Here is a 17,589-nt window from a genome sequence, read left to right on the forward strand (position 1 = left end):
ATTTCAAGTTACTAGGTCAAGTGGGGTATCGTTAGAAAGAGCTCAAATTGAACGTAAATAAGCTATTTTTTATAATCTTTTTGTTGTGGAAAAAAAATGAATTTTGAAGGAAAATGTAAAAAAAAATACCGTTCCCCCTTCCCCCCTTATCTCCGAAGTTTACCAACGAAAAATTATGAAAATTTTAGTAAACATTGGTTTTATGCTAAATATTACAGGAAAAATATAATAGTGTTTGTATTTTGAATACTTTTTTTTTTATTCACAAAAAACTTTTCAGATTTTTACTTTCAATTTACCCAGCCTTGCGGATGAATGTCGTACTTCAAATTAATACGAGATGTTACGTAAACCATCTTCTGTCCAATAAAGTAAAAACTGTTTAAATCGGTTAACATTATAAAGAATTATCCCTGAAAAACCAGGTCGCGCAAATTAGTTAGCAAATTGACCGGGAGATGGCGCTATACACAATAATACTCATTAGTGCCTATACTTTTGTCTTCTAGTCAAGTCATTAGAGTTATATGAAAATATGAGATTATTTTTACTAGGTAGTTTGAAAGAAAGTTTGTACGGAACCCTCGGTGGGCGAGTCCGACTCGCACTTGGCCGGTTTTTTTTTTCTTAGGCTGTAACTGTCTATACCTACGGAGTTACATATGTCTTTGGTGATGATGATGATGATGAGGTTACCCACATTTCAGCACACCTATCAAATATAATGTCTAATCCCCGCCATCACGAATGTTCTCCGAATCCCCATGTGTGGACGCAGCATAATAAATCTCGATCCTTGATTGAGGCACTCCTAAGCCGCGATTCCGGAAATGAGACTCGCACCTGAACCGGATTAGCTCCACTCGTGGGGATTCCGGGGGGCCATTCGAAGTTATCCTTATCTTATACTTTTAAACGAGCAATTCTTGTATAATAAGAGTTTTGAATGATTCACGGTTATTTTCATTAGACTTATATTGACCGGGATATAGACCGTGATTACCGCGCGAAGGAGGGTAGATCGCGCGCTGTCTATGCAACTTTAACATCCACCCGCCTTCGTCAGTTTTCCGTGATCATAATGCATGCAACTGCGTCGAAATATCGGGAGCTCGACAAAAATCAAAAAGGTAATCACGGTCTATATCCCGGTCAATATAAGTCTAATTCTTGTATATTTATTTATTTATTTATTTATTTATATATACCGACGATCTCGGAAACCGCTCTAACGATTTCGCTGAAATTTGTTATGTGGGGGTTTTCGGGGGTGAAAAATCGATCTAGCGTAGCCTTAGATCCCGGAAAACGCGAATTTTCGAGTTTTCATGAGTTTTTCTTTTACGTTAGTAAACGTAAAATATGGTCGTTAATTTCGCCGGGCGCGCATCGATTCCGCTTAGCTCAGTCGTACGAGGTCGGTCTAATGTACGCTGATAGATCGTAGGTGTCAGGGTTTCGAATCCCGGCCAGAAATTAAGTTTTTGTTTTTTTGTCTTTTTTTGTTTTTGTATTTATAAGAGTTTTTTTTTTATCTAAAGACGTGATATATTAAAATAGAACCGAGCGAAGCTCGGTCGCCCAGATATTATCAAAATGATGTGTAGTAGATATCAGTCGCCCGTGCATCTTGCTCGCGAGTCGCGCCTAATGTGCGTCAGTCACCAACGGTTGCGCCATTTGGGGATCAGGGGGCCGATTTTTGAGTCTCACGGCGTTCGACTTCAGAAAATTGTCACTGAAAATAATAGGCAACAATTCACCGTTTTCAACTGGTATTTTAGTGACAGTGAGACTCAAAAATCGGCCCCCAGGGTACGTAGCTATTACTATAATATCGTTATTGTAGCTAAGTAGCTATCCTTATTGCTCTTCTGTATTGGCGCGATAGAGCCAGACCTTCGATCGGCGTCTTAGTGTATCATTTCGGCTATGGTTTTCCATGCAGCGGCTGAATAAATAAGCTTTTCGGCCCAGCCACGACATTGGTCTAAGCGCGGCAGCGGTGAGCGGCAGCCATACGTGCGAATGAAAAGTCCCATCGCTGTGTCTCGCTCCAATGTATGGCCGCCGCTCACCGCTGTCGCGCTTAGACCAATGTCGTGGCTGAGCCGTTTCCCCTCACTATCTCGGAAACACGTGTTTTGTCCTTCAATACCGGCGGGTAAAAACGCATTTTATCCACATTAGGGAATGCAATCTCGACGAGATTGGGGCCCAGGCGAGATCTCGGGAATTCATGAAACCAATCTCGCGAGATCTCGCCAATTTCGAGATCTCGCGAGATTGGCCGTTTTGTGGGTTTATTCTTGAAAATAATCACAATATAGCAATGAATAAAGATAACAATAATAAGAATGATTGCTATTATGAAACAAATATTTATCTTGACTATTTTTTCATATTTTTTTGATGTATTTTACATTGTTTAACATAAATTATATACCTCACAACACAATATATTTTTAAAACATTGAAGTATAGATTATTATGTAAGAAAATAAAATAAAATAATTTACGAATGAGTAGAAGCGTGCCAAATTCGAAATCGTTGTCATGCCAACCGCGAACAAGTACACAGTAGAGACTACTTAAAAAATTCGCAACGTATGCCTTTAGTGATGATAGGATAAACATTTAACATTATAAAATCAAGGTTATCCCTACCATCATTAAATAGACCCACATAAAAACATTAACTCTACTCAATTAATTATGACTAGTTGACTACTAATAAATTATTTAATTATATTAGACTACCAATACAATACGCTTCTTAAACCCGACAGTTAAATAAGAAACTAAAATAGAAAGAAAAACGGAAATATATACATAAATATCATTAAGTAAATATTCTTTGTTCACAGATTGACTTAGTCCCACGGTAAGCTCAAGAAAGCTTGTGTTGTGGGTACTCAGACAAAGGCATACATAATATACAAGTACTTAGATACATAGAGAACATCCATGACTCAGGAACAAATATCTGTGTTCATCACACAAATAAATGCCCTTACCGGGATTGAAATCCGAGACCGCGGCGTAGCAGTCAGGGTCACTACCCGCTGGGCTAGGCCAGACCGGTCGTTAAATATATAATAATAACATATTACAATATATAGTAGTGTGACTATCTAAAAAAGAAATAAATAAATATATAATACAATAATTTGATTTTTTGAGTGTAAAATAGAAATTGTTATTGGTTGCCTAACAAACGACAGCCGTAGTGAGGTTATTGTAGGCTTCTGCTCTGCTCTATCGACATCCAACAAAACAATGTGCACGAAAATTCGTAAATAGATGGTTATATACACACAGCAGTAAGTGTAATACCATAATAGCGAATCACGCAAATAGGCCTGGCTGACACCTTTCGAATTATTTCGAAACGGTCTGAATCTGTCATTCGTCATTCCGAACTCAGATAGGTAAATTATTGAGCGAAATAAGCGAGTTGGTTGAATCTCTAGAGTTGAATCTCTAGATCTCTACTGAGTTAACGAGTTGGCGAGTTCAGTTAAATGATATAGTTCATATAAATCATTTACAGCTTGGGAAAGAAACATGTTTAGTAATTTCGCGAGCTTTTTATGCTTGAGTTCAATCTCGTTGATCTCGCGAGATCTCGTCAATTTTTCGGCCGAGATCAATCTCGCTAAAAATGACCGAGATCTCCTACAAAAGAGATCTCGCGAGAACGAGATTGCATTCCCTAGTGACAATCAATCACGCTCTGTAGCGTCTCCTAAGTCCTACAGAGAGAGACAACTAAGTACGTCACGTTGGCTAAGCACCCTGACCCACCAAATTGAATGTTCTACACACATGTTTTGACTTTTAAGCCACAGACTGCGAGCGTAGCCGCGTGCGAATAATCTAAGCGAAACTCGTGAAAGTCGAAATCAGTGTTTATACTCTGTTTATATGCTCCTCGGATCCATGGATCGGGCGATGATCGCGCGGCGGATGCGGATATAATAGCAGTTGTGATTTATGAAGGTTGTAGCCCGAGCGGCTGTTACACTGCCTATTTACATAATAAGGCGCGGAGTTTTATTGGCAGAGATTTCATAAATATTCTGTTGGAACAGCGATGTACATAATGAAGTTACATGTTGATGATAGTTATTGTGTAGATTGCCGAGAGGCCGGTCTACAAAAAAAAATATCGCTAAAGATTTTTTGACGACAATCAGAGTCGTTAGCGGCGTTCTTTTGGTGTTTACGCTCAAGTGGGACGTGATCGGACTGTAAAATGTAACCGACTTTTATATTTCTTCGTTTCGACTTTAGGTGACGATGAAAAGTATATACTAACTAAATAAACCGACTTAGAGACGCTTTCCCGTCATTTATTGCCTTTATTGATCCTCAATTCATTATTCATAAGTACATTCATAAGTAGTTCTACTTCATCAATGCTCTTTGAAACTAGGTTGGAATTGTTGGAAGTTCGTGCATTTCTAAAGGTGGCCACTGACGAACCTTCCAAATGGATGCCGTTACAATGGATTCATCCAAATGGAAGGCGTCCAATTATTTAGCACACTGACGATCGATCCATTTCATAAGTCCAGAGGTGTTATTGAAATACCTAAATTTCTAGCTAAGCAAGTACCTAGGAATACAAAAAATAAGCGACATGAATATTATCGAAACCTCAAAAGTTATCGCAAAATCGCTAATTTGTAACTTGTCATAAATATGGATGATTACGATACTCTTCTTGATTAAACGAAGTCTCGGCCTGACATGTTTACATTATCGTGTTCGTGTCTTTATTTGGCGGCAGCGCCGTGCAGACTGAATAAAAATGGACGTAGTTTTGCACATTCACGGAGCGTTTGGAGTGCGTCTAGATGGCGTGGTGCGCGTTTTGTGTACGTTTCTAGCACTGACGGTCACTCCAAAGTCACCACGCCGATACGTCCAAATGGCGTGGCGTGGTGGATTTCAATCCAAATGGAAATCCACGTTCAGGATGCCGTTTAAAAAACATTATACGTTTTTGACATTCTCGGGCCGATTTTGGAAATGCAACCACGCCATTTGGACTGTTGGTTGGAAGGCTCGTCAGTGGCCACCTTAAAGAAACGCAAATCATTAGGGTTCGCTATGGTAACTTTGCACCAACTTTAATAGAATTTGTATTTAGTGGTGACAATTTTACGTTTTGTATTAGAAAATGTCGTATCGAATCAGTTTGGTTGGATTGTAAAGTGTGCCTGCTAAAGTTTATATTGGAAGTTTATAGGACCAACTGTTCACACAGAAGGGCATTTTCGCGAGAACAATCAGTACAAATCACCAAAAACATTTTTTCCAAGGTTTCCAGAATCACGAGCCCTTTCGATCTAGGGCAAAAAACAAGAGACAAAAAAATGGTCCCAAAATTTTCTAATATTTTGCATACTTCCACTTTGTAACCGCTGTACAAAGTGTTTGAAAAATGGTAACGAAGTGGAAAAATTAAATTTGGGACGCTTTTTTTACCTAGTAGATCCGTGATTCTAAGTAGGAAAAACATTTTACCTATTTTGGAAAAAAGTTTTTGAATCTTTTTTCGCGAAAATGCCCAGAAACCATAACAAAGAAATTTAATCTACATTTCTATACATAATGTTAATACGGCTGCATACCGAGTTGGGGAAATGTTTTTCCTCCGGTTTTTCCAGTTTTGCCGGATGCTTGAACTTCTCCTTAGGCTCTTCCGTTTAAGTGTTGCACAAGTACATACTCATACCTATGTAGATATATATATGTGGATTATAAAGAGAACGGAAATGACACTTAAAGCGATCTTCACTCTTGGAAAAATGAAGGTTTTCGTGAATATAAAATGCTGGTTGTGGGCACAACTTGATATCAGGTAAGATTAAACTGAAGTTTCTGAAGAAAGAAAACGTTCAGTGCCAAAACTGTCCAGATTTTACGAGCTTTGCATCTTTGATGGCCTCTTTTATTAAAAGCTGTAATTTTACAACGTAAACCCGGCTTTATTGAATAATCGGTACCGGCGCTTTACGAGTTTCCTGTAACTTTATCACTTTCAAACTTCCACTCAAATTATTGTTTTCAAACAATCAAGTTCACCGAAGTATCTAAAGTTCCCTTGCATCGCCAACTTTGTAATCCTGTTTACACAACATCGGTTTATTGGCGGCTTCCTTCCATCGATTTGAAAGTTGCGAAATAATCGATGAAACGATCAAAGTGGTAATCGCATGGAATACAATTGATTTTCGTGGGCCGGCGTTGGGCGGGCGGCGCTCGGGCGGCGGGCAGGGGCGGGTGCGGCGCGGCAGTGCGCGGCGCGCGCGGGCCCCGGTCGCTCGTCCCGCGCCGCCCGAGACCCACGCCGCGAGCCCCGACGGCGCCCCGCGGTCAGTGCCGACACCCGCACTCCCGCGCACACAAACCCTCGCTCACCTCTCACGCCACGCCGTGCTTTATATCTAATTGGACGGGGCGCACTCGAAACAAGTTCCTAAAGGTTTTTAACAAGTTTTTCACTTGGAAGTCTTATTTATTAGTATTCGAGAACTTTTATTGCCGGAAGTTTATAAGGATTTATAGGAGTGCGCCACTAACAAGTGGTCTAATACCTGCGCGGAGACAGCACTCGCTCGCGACAGGTGGGTGCAATTATGGACGTGTTTCAATAGCCGTTAATGATCAACACTCGGTACGAGGAATAGGTAAAAGGTTTCCGTCGGGTGTCACGTGGGAGCGACCAATAGGTCGTAAAAGCTTCCTATATTTGTCATTGATGGATGAGTAGCGGCGAACGCGCGACACCCTCGGTCGCGCCCGCTAATGTGTTATCATTCTGTTTTCATTCCGCACCGGAGCTGGAGTTGTGCCCATTCGCCCATTGATCGACGATCGAAGTGCCTCGTAAAGTGCCTGTTATCCTATACTTGCTTATTTACAGCGGACGATCAAAAGAAATGGATTGCTAGTGCCTTTATATTTGTCGAAATTGACGGTTGTTTTCGAAGACTGAGTCATGTGTTGACTTAGGTACAGTCACACGCGTACAGTTCTTATTAAAGGGTAAAGTACCCGTCAGTCCGTTTTTCCTGTGCTTGCCAGATGGTATGTTTATCTTAAGAACCTCTCAGAGAGACTAAGTTAAGTTAGTGGGTTTTGATTGGCAGAGTTTTGCACGAATCACACAAATGTCATAATGTATACTTGTAATTTTTATAACAATTCGATTAATAATATTGATATTTTTGCTCATAATTTGTCCAGTTTCAAGAACAAGGTTCGGCAATTACTCTTTTCTTGTTAACTGTATTATTTTTTCATTAAGTAGATAAGATGCATCCTTGCGTATGGACTCAACTACTGCGTGTGTAATTTTGTTTTCCCCTCACTAGCTCGGAAACACGTGTTTTGTCCTTTAATACCAGCGGGTAAAAACGCATTTTATCCACTAGTGGGTAAAGTAATTTGACTAGCAACGTCAACAGTGTACCGCTCCCAGTGTGCCCCGGTGCCGCCCATACAAAATAAAAATGTAATTTTTATGGGTCTCGTCTCGGAACGTATACAAAGAGTTTTACGACACTGTAAATGGAGCTTTGAACTGCAACGTTTTGTAGGTACTCGCGAGTTCGTACCTTACCGTAAAATGTGCCTAATTTGCGATTACTTAATTGTAAAATCGAATTAAAATTGAAACTCGTATGTTATTAAGCTAGGTGTCCACATGTCCGTATCGTTCATACGAATCGGACATCGAATCGCATTTCGTCCATTACGATTGCGATTGGTATGATGCGGGTCTGTGGACGCTTACCTTTAGAGACTTACAGCCTTGTAAAAAAAACCGGCCAAGTGCGGGACGGACTTGCCCACCGAGGGTTCCGTACAAAAGTTCAATAGTAAAAATAATCTCATTTCTCAGATAACTCTAAAGACTGTATACGGTATGTACTATAATGATGAGTATTATTGCGTAGAGCGCCATCTCTCGGCGAGTTCGCTAAATAATTGTATGGTATGTTGAGTTTTCAGAGATAATTCTTTATAAAGTTAACCTTTATTTGAAAGATGATATTTTACGTAAAATCTTTCATTCATTTCAAGAACTACACATATATTGTACATCTAGAAGGGCGGGTAAATTGAAAGTTAAAATCTAAAATTTTCCAAAATACAGACATGATTTTATTTTTCCTGTAATATATAATGATAAAATCAATGTTTTGTAAAATTTTCATAATTATTCATCTGTAAACTTCGGAGATAAGGGGGTATAATATAACGGTATTTTTTTACATTTTCCTTCAAAATTATTATTTTTTCCACAACAAAAAAAAAATATAAAAAATGGTTTTGATATCTACAATTTTAGTTCTTTCTAACGATACCCCCACTTGACCTAGTAATAGTCAGGGACCAAACGACCTCTTTTACAAAAAGTCGTCGACATCTCTTCTAAATACCTAAAATAGGTATGGATGTGTTCCTCGTTCTCTCCAGATTACGAATTGACCTGTTTTAGTTTAAGGAGGGGGGACGGGTTGAGAAAAAGGGGGGAGAAAGATGGCGGCCGACCATCATAGATATTTATTCACATCTCGAGTCCTATGGCACCAATCTGTTCGTGCAAGGTGTCGTTTGAAAGCTTATTAAACCTACTTTAATTGTTTTTAAATAACTATACTCATAAAAGTAACCGTTTACGAAATATTTGAAAATATGTGTTTTTTTATCGCGCATGAATTGCACAAGTACTAGAACAAAAGCGTCTAACTCAATAAACAATAACTTTACCGCAATTGATGTTATTATAAAATTTTCGCGTCTATTCATGCTCTTTCTAAAATTATAAGTTTCATTGGTATATGATAATATATAACCATGTAATTACGAATTTGGCTTAGCAGGAGTCACTCTGCCCGGTCGCAGAAATGGGCGCTGACCGTAGTAAAGTATTCAATATTTTTGAGGTCCTATTTTACGGATCCATATGCGAGAGGTATCGTTTCAAAGCTAATTAAACCTACTATATTTTTTTATAAATAACTATAATCATAAAGGTAGCTGTTTAGAAAATATTTGAAAATATGTGTTTTATAGACCATGAGTCGCACAAGTACCTACTGGTAAAAAATGCTTCTTAATCAATAAACAACTACTTTTCCGGAATTGATGTTAGTATAAGATTTACGCGGAATTTCGTGCGCTTTCTAATAACATAAGTTTTATTGGTGTATGATATTATATAACCAAGTAATTACAAATATGGTTAAGTAGGGGCCACAGCGCCCGGCCACGTATGGATGCTGACCGTCGCCAAATTTTCTATATTTTTCTGATCCTATTTTATTTAACAGGAATCTTTTGAAAGCATATTATGTGTACTATCATTAGTTCTCAATAATTTTAGTTGTAACTGTAGTAGCTAACAAAATATTTGAAAATATGCATTGGAACCGATGTGAGTAAAACATGCTTCTAGCTCAATGAATTATATTTTTTCCGCAATTGATATAATAACAAAATAAACGGCGAAATGTATGACCTTTTCAAATAACAAGTTTTGTCAGTATTGCATAAACAATTAATGTTAATTTATCCATCATACTCACTGCGCACCGTCATATACATGGATGACCATTTTCGTTGCCGTTTTCATAATTTTTAAGATTGTATCTTGGTGCATGACCAATAAACAATAACTTTACCGCAAATAATGTTATGATAAGATTTATAGGACATTTCATATGCTTTCTAAAAATATAAGTTTTATTGATGTATGATGTTATACAACCAAGTAATTACGAATTTGGTTTAGCAGGTGTCACTGCACCCCCGTGACGTAAATAGGTGCTAACCGTCGCCTAATTTTATGTATTTCTCAGATCCTATTTTAGCGATCAATTTGTGAGAGGTATCATTTGAAAGCATATTATGCGTACTATCGTTACTTTTTAATAATTTTAGTCGTAATTGTAAAAGTTTATAAAATATTTGACAATATGTGTATTTTTACTGTAGTATATGAATAGCATTCAACTGATACGAGTGAAACATGCTTCTAGCTCAATAAATTATATTTTTCCGCAATTGCTATAATAACGAAATGAACCGCAAAATGTATGGCCTTTACAAAAAATGAGTTTTGTTAGTTTTGCTTAAACAATTAATGTTAATTTGTCCACCATACCCACTGCGCACGGTCAATCGTCATATAAACGGATGTCCACCGCCGTTGCCTTAATTTTTTCATCATTTTACAGATTTTATTTTACTGATCAATTAAGTATATAAGTAAATTCGATACGTGATAGATTATATTTATTATGAATATACGATTAGTGAAATAAAATATGAAAAATCATAAAAAAAGGCAACGACGGTGGACATCCATTTATATGATGGTGCGCAGTAGGTGAGCTGAACAAATTCAAATTAATTGTTTATGCAATACAAACCAAACTTATTTTTTGTGTAAGTCATACATTTTCCGTTTATTTTGTTATTATTTCAATTGCGGAAAACTATAATTTATTGAGCTAGAAGCCTGTCTTATCAATGCCAATGCTATTCATGCACAGTAAATTACACATATTACTAATCAAATATTTTGTAAACTTCTACAGTTTCGACTTGAAATATTAAAAATAAAGATAGTAAGCATAGTATGCTTTCAAATGATACCTCTCACAAATTTATCAGTAAAATAGGATCTGAGTAACGTAGAAAATTTGGCGACGGTCAGTCAGCACCCAATATCGTGACAGGGCGCAGTGACCCCTGCTAAACCAAATTCGTAATTACTTGGTCATATATTATCATACACCAATAAAACTTATATTTTTAGAAAGCGCATGAAATTTCGCGTAAATTTTATAATAACATTAATTGCGGTAAAGTTATGGTTTATTAAGTTAGAAGCATTTTTTATCGGTATATGTGCAACTCGTGCTCGAAAAAAAAACTCATGTTTTCAAATATTTTATAAACAGCTACCTTTACAACTATAGTTATTCAAAAATAATTATAGTAGGTTTAATTTGCTTTCAAATGATACCTCTTACATATGGAACCGTAAAATAAGAACTTAAAAATATTGAATACTTTACTACGGTCAGCGCTCATTTTTATGCGACCGGCGGAGTGACCACTACGAAACAAAATTCGTAATTTAATGGTTATATTATCACTTACCAATAAAACTTATATTTTTAGAAAGCTCATGAATAGTCGCGTAAATTTTATAATAACATCAATTCCGGTAACGTTCTTGTTTATTGACTTAGAAGCATTTTTTACCAGTACTTGTGCGATTCATGCTCGATAAAAAACACATATTTTCTAATATTATGTAAACAGCTACCTTTAATACTATAGTTATGGGTAAACAATTATAGTAGGTTTAATTATCTTTCAAACGATACCTCTCACATATGGATCCGTAAAATAAGACCTCAAAAATATTGAATACTTTACTACGGTCAGCGCCCGTTTATGCGACCTGGAGGATAACCCCTGCCAAACAAAATTCTTAATTACATGGTTATATATTATCATATACCAATGAAACTTATATTTTTAGAAAGAGCATGAATAGACGCGAAAATTTTATAATAACATCAATTGCGGTAAAGTTATTGTTTATTGAGTTAGACGCATTTTTTACTAGTACTTGTGCAATTCATGTGCGATAAAAAAACACATATTTTCAAATATTTCCTAAACGGTTACTTTTATGAGCATAGTTGTTTGAAAACAATTAAAGTAGGTTTAATAAGCTTTCAAATGACACCTCGCACGAACAGATTGGTGCCATAGGACTCGAGATGTGAATAAATATCTATGATGGTCGGTCGCCATCTTTCCCCCCCTTTTTCTCGACCTGTCCCCCCTCCTTAAACTAAAACAGGTCAATTCGTAATCTGGAGAGAACGAGGAACATATCCATACCTGTTTTAGGTATTTAGAAGAGATGTCGACGATAACTTGACATTTACAGTTTGCCCTCCTTTCATTTTACTATAATTAATACTAATAAATAAATAAAAAATACTTTCAGTTTGTAGAGGTTAACAATGTTCATAAATATTCATAATTTCAAATCGATCGCATCAGTAGTTCTCGAGATATATAGCAATGTGACAGACGGACCGACAGACAGACGGACAGAGCGGCGCCATAAGAGTTCCTTTTGTACCTTTTGGTACGGAACCCTAAAAAGAGTAGATATTAAAAAGTGGCAACTCTGTGAACTGTAGACCTTCTCGATATGCTTAGAGAACGCAAAAGTGAAAATCGGCCAGTTCTTCAAGTCATTATCACAGTCATGTTACGATCGATGGTTTTAGCGCTATAATTACACGCTATTAGATCTTTCCTTTATGGCAATTCCGAATTATGAAAAATTATACAGGATGGTCTATTTAAGGGAAAAAAAAATCAAAAATTCGTGACTCAAAAACTACAATACGGCTAATATACATGGGGTATATTCTGATAGCCCATGATGTAAGGAATCTAAATAAAATTTCTTGACGTCAAGGTTTGGCCCACCCTGTATAATCATAGAATCTGGTCACAAAATTTCGCGAGAATCGTTTTTAAATTGCGTTCTATAGAGGAGAACATCCGAACACATAAAATGCAATATAACACTTTAAGTTCTCGCGCTTTGTACACATATTTAAATCTCACACACGTAGGTCGAACGCGAGCATTTGACGTTCATATGCGCATTGTAATATGACTTTAAACTTTGACTTTAAATACATAAAATGCAGTATGTACAAGATAAACCGTAGACCTTAAGCTGTCGCTCTAGTCAATGAGAATTGAGAATACATTAATTTTACCTTTTCATTATACTCGCTCAGTAAGTGTGTAGTTTTTTTATGTCCACAAATATAATGTAACACTTTTGTGGCAGTTTCATGTGATGTTGAATAAAACTTTTCTATGTCTATGACAATTGCAGGCGTAGCGGGAGTTATAGAAAAATATTTCTTCCGAGGGAGGGACAAAATTTCCTCTTTATATGAATTTACTATAGCTTTTGCCCGCGGCTTCGCTCGCGTTATGTCACTCTCCATCCCTTCAACTATCGCCACTTCAAAAATCACGACAATTTGTCGATCCGTTTTGCCGTGAAAGACGGACTAACAAACAGACACACACACTTTCCCATTTGTAATATTAAGTATGGATGTAAAACTTGGTACGATACAGGTCCGAACTTCCGAAGAGGGAATTCTTAACTCGTCTCTTTTTAAACACTCCCTTCAGTCGTGTTTTAATTTATCGCCACTCTTTTCGAACTTCCTCTTTCCCGTATCGCAGTTTGCATTTGGGATTTGGGACGGAAGAATATTGCGAACTCGAGTAATTAATGTAATTTAAATAATTCTCGTTTGCGAATTTTGCGATATATAAGTATAACTTCCACCCCACGATGCACAATGTTGTAGTAAACTCTTTATTGTACAATTAATACCAAAAAACACAGTAATTACAGTAAAGAACAGTACAAAGGCGAACTTGTCCCTTTGAGGGATTTCTTCCAGTTAACTTTTGAGTGAATGAGAGGATAAAAAGAGATGAGGGTGACAAATGCAGCAACATGTACAACAAGGTACTAGAAAGACAAATAATTAAATAAATACACTCATAGTTTCAATGTAGGTACCTACTTTTTTTTAAAGTATCTACTTAATGGACATTTATTTATCTGTTCTCTTAGGCTAGGTTTTTTACAATATGAGTATAAAAGTAAAATAAAAAAAAACACTTACAAAACAATATAACACTTTGCCTAGTCTGTGGTCAAACAAGCATTATAAAAAAAAAAAAAAAATAAACACATTATAAACAACCTATACAACAAGGTACCAGAAAGACAAATAATGAAATAAATACACTCATAATTTCAATGTACCTACTTTTTTAGGGTTCCGTAGTCAACTAGGAACCCTTATAGTTTCGCCATGTCTGTCTGTCCGTCCGTCCGTCCGTCCGTCCGTCCGCGGATAATTTCAGTAACCGTTAGCACTAGAAAGCTGAAATTTGGTACCAATATGTATATCAATCACGCCAACAAAGTGCAAAAATAAAAAATGGAAAAAAATGTTTTATTAGGGTACCCCCCCAACATGTAAAGTGGGGCCTGATATTTTTTTTCATTCCAACCTCAACGTGTGATATATTTTCGGATAGGTATTTAAAAATGAATAAGGGTTTACTAAGATCATTTTTTGATAATATTAATATTTTCGAAAATAATCGCTCCTAAAGGAAAAAAAAGTGCGTCCCCCCCCTCTAACTTTTGAACCATAAGTTTAAAAAATATGAAAAAAATCAAAATAGTAGAACTTTATAAATACTTTCTAGGAAAATTATTTTGAACTTGATAGGTTCAGTAGTTTTTGAGAAAAATACGGAAAACTACGGAACCCTACACTGAGCGTGGCCCGACACGCTCTTGGCCGGTTTTTTTAAAGTATCTACTTAATGGACATTTATTTATCTGTTCTCTTAGGCTAGGTTTTTTACAATATGAGTATAAAAGTAAAATAAAAAAAACACTTACAAAACAATATAACACATATAAACACATTATAAAAAACCTAACCTTATACAACAAGGTACCAGAAAGACAAATAATGAAATAAATACACTCATAATTTCAATGTACCTACTTTTTTTTAAGTACCTATTAAGTGACGTGACATCGGAAAGTATCCAATTATAACTTTTTCATTCGGAAAACTTTTGGTAGGTAGGCAACTTGTTACGTGTTTTTGTACAATCGAAAGCCCGTTCTTTGTTTCCTGTTAAATATTCTTGGTGTTTCCTCATGTTTAAAAGTCTTGTTACCACTTAGTAATTTTTACCTTTACTGTTTTATCTGTTTTTCTTTTATATGTAAGAAGTTATGATATTATTTTAATTGATACCTAAGACTGAACCATCTCCTCCACGGGACAGGCATCTGCCTGTGGAGGTCAGTTTAATTGTATACATGACTGTATTTTCTTGGAAATAAACTAATTTTATTTTTATTTTTATTTTTAATTAAAACCTGACCAGAAATATGACTACGCGCCATCATCGCCATGTTGCGGAATTTCATTAGAACTATTTTCTTCATACTATACTGAAATGTCAACCCACACATCAGAAGAATAGCAGTGCAGTGCCAAAAGAGGATCGAGTATTATCAGAGAAAAGAGACTAACTAAGAATCGGAACTCCGTAGTCCAATTTATACGTTTGACTCGTAAAACAATAGATGGCATTACTATACTCTCGCGACAAATGGTATTGTTCAATTCAGAAATAATTTCATTTAGTCTATGGTATTATAGAGAATTACTGTCAAACTAAAATGTGTAATCACAGTGCATAGACTGCCATCTCTCGACACAGGCTTAAAACTTTTGAACGTCCGTTTTGACAATTTGGCCCATATTGTTAGCTTGATATGTGTTAAAATGTCAAATATTAATATTAGCTCCATCTAGCCGAGCGTACCCCAAAGGTGTGTCGCCATCTAGCTCAATGTACCTTTTTCTGTATGGTATTGGAGTACGTTTTTTTCAGACTTTATCGGTCTATACGAAGTTATATAGGTCTTTGCCAATATTATAAATTGGGAATGTGTGTGTTACTGTTTGTTTGTCCGTCTTTCACGGCAAAACGGAGCGACGAATTGACGTGATTTTTAGGTGGAGATAGTTGAAAGGATGGAGAGTGACATAGGCTTTTTGTCTCTTTCTAACGCGAGCGAAGCCGCGGGCAAAGGCTAGTAGTCATATATTTCTGGCCAGGGAGCCGATTTTTGAATCTCACTTTCACTAAAATACCGGTTGAAAACGGTGAATTCGAACGCCGTGAGACTCAAAAATCGGCCCGCAGGCTTTATATATTTTGATACAGAAAGAGAACGAGAAACAACGGCAAAGATTGTAACTTGTCGTTGTGTCGTATCGTTGATCTACGGTCGTAGCACTACGTCGTAGAAACGCTACGAGGAAATCGTAGAGGCACAACGGCAATGAGTAGTGATTTTAATTATGGACTTATATTAATACTTTATAGACATACTATGTACCTACTTTTTCTGTGTAATTTGGTCCTAATAAAAGTTGTTTGTAATAAAAAAAATATTACTTACGTCTTTGAGGTATACCCACATGCTTAAGCTTCAAATGCAATAACAACCATCCATACTAATATTATAAATGGGAAAGCGTGTGTTTGTTTGTTTGTCCGTCTTTTACGGCGAAACGGAGCGACGAATAGTCGTGATTTTTTTAAGTGGAGATACTTGAAGGGCTGGAGAGTGACATAGGCTACTTTTTGTCTATTTCTAATCCCCCACTTCATTAAAATGGGGGGTGGAAGTTTGTATGGAGCAATTTTCGAACTTAAGGCGGGCGAAGCCGCAAGCAAAAGCTAGTTTTATCATAATTTCAACTCGGTACTAACAAACGTGGACACTAGGGGGAGGGGTGGTGAAATTCTTAACCCGTTACCACACGAGTAATACTTATAACACTTAAAAATTGGGAAAGCTTATGAACCGGGCAACCTCAAGAGCCAATACTAAATAATACATATGCATATTATTTTTCTTTAGTGGGGAATATGTAATAATCAGCGATTTGTTTGTTGCAGAGACGTTTAAAGCGGAGGCAAAGCATGGGTCCCTCGTTGTGGATCGGCTGAGCCCGGGCCGGGGGCCGGCGGCGCGCTGGAGGCGCTGCGGCGGCACTCGCGGCAGATCGCCGCCAGGCGCGTGCGCAGAGTGCAGGTGAGGGGGAGGGGGGAGGGGCATCTGGGAGGATAGAACTATGTGGCGGGTGCAAAGTGCAGTGTTGAGGTGAAGGGTGGAAAATAGGCGGGGCGCTGGAAATGCAAGTGAGGGGAGCAGGGTAGCTGATGGTGCGCAGTTCCGTACTAAGAGTGCAGGCGAGGCGTGCAGAACTTGAGAGGAGGGGGGCCGAATACAGTGGCGAATTAAGGTTGCTTAGAGTGGAGTCTAGCCATAGGTCCAGGGGAGTTGACTGTAAGAGCTAGAGGGGTTTCTTATCGAGCGAAACATATGAAAGCTCAGTTGGCAGCACATCCCAGAGGCTCCGGGCTCCACTGCGAATATCTAAAATCTGCATATACAACAGCGAAAAAGTGGTAATTTACGAAATTTGGATATTCAACTACATAACTGCATGGTATATGGCAACGTATACAACGTCTAATAAAATGATACTCTGATATCCAGATGATATACTGAAATTCAGTTTAGAGATACTGTGACGAGTACCTAACTAGGTACGCACGCCTTTTATGAGACACCTCTCTCAGCTTAATGTTGAATTGTTCCCGCCCGCCCAGCAACTCGCCCGCCTAATTCGCCTGTTTGTTGCAGTTCACGGAACGGGAACGAGATGGCGCTCGCGGAGATGGCGCAGGTAAGCGCACGCGCAGCGTCACCCACTTCCTCCGCCAGGCGGCAGCACAGTCTCAAGTGCTTCCCATTCCAGTTAATGGATTCCTAGTTTACATTTCGCGTGCCATCCGCCAAAAGTGATTAATTCA

General features: G+C 37.6%; 1 protein-coding gene across 1 annotated transcript in view; it reads left to right on the forward strand.

The window, feature by feature from the left end:
* The first annotated feature begins 6,327 nt into the window (after positions 1-6,327).
* LOC125229032 (transient receptor potential-gamma protein-like) overlaps positions 6,328-17,589 on the forward strand; it is a 37,025-nt gene continuing 25,763 nt past the window's right edge. The window contains 3 exon segments of the mRNA XM_048133797.1: positions 6,328-6,638; positions 16,669-16,804; positions 17,420-17,462. Coding sequence (XP_047989754.1) covers positions 17,439-17,462 — 24 coding nt within the window. The 5' untranslated portion in view covers positions 6,328-6,638; positions 16,669-16,804; positions 17,420-17,438.

Source organism: Leguminivora glycinivorella, chromosome 8 (genome assembly GCF_023078275.1).
Source record: "Leguminivora glycinivorella isolate SPB_JAAS2020 chromosome 8, LegGlyc_1.1, whole genome shotgun sequence".
NCBI lineage: Eukaryota > Metazoa > Arthropoda > Insecta > Lepidoptera > Tortricidae > Leguminivora > Leguminivora glycinivorella.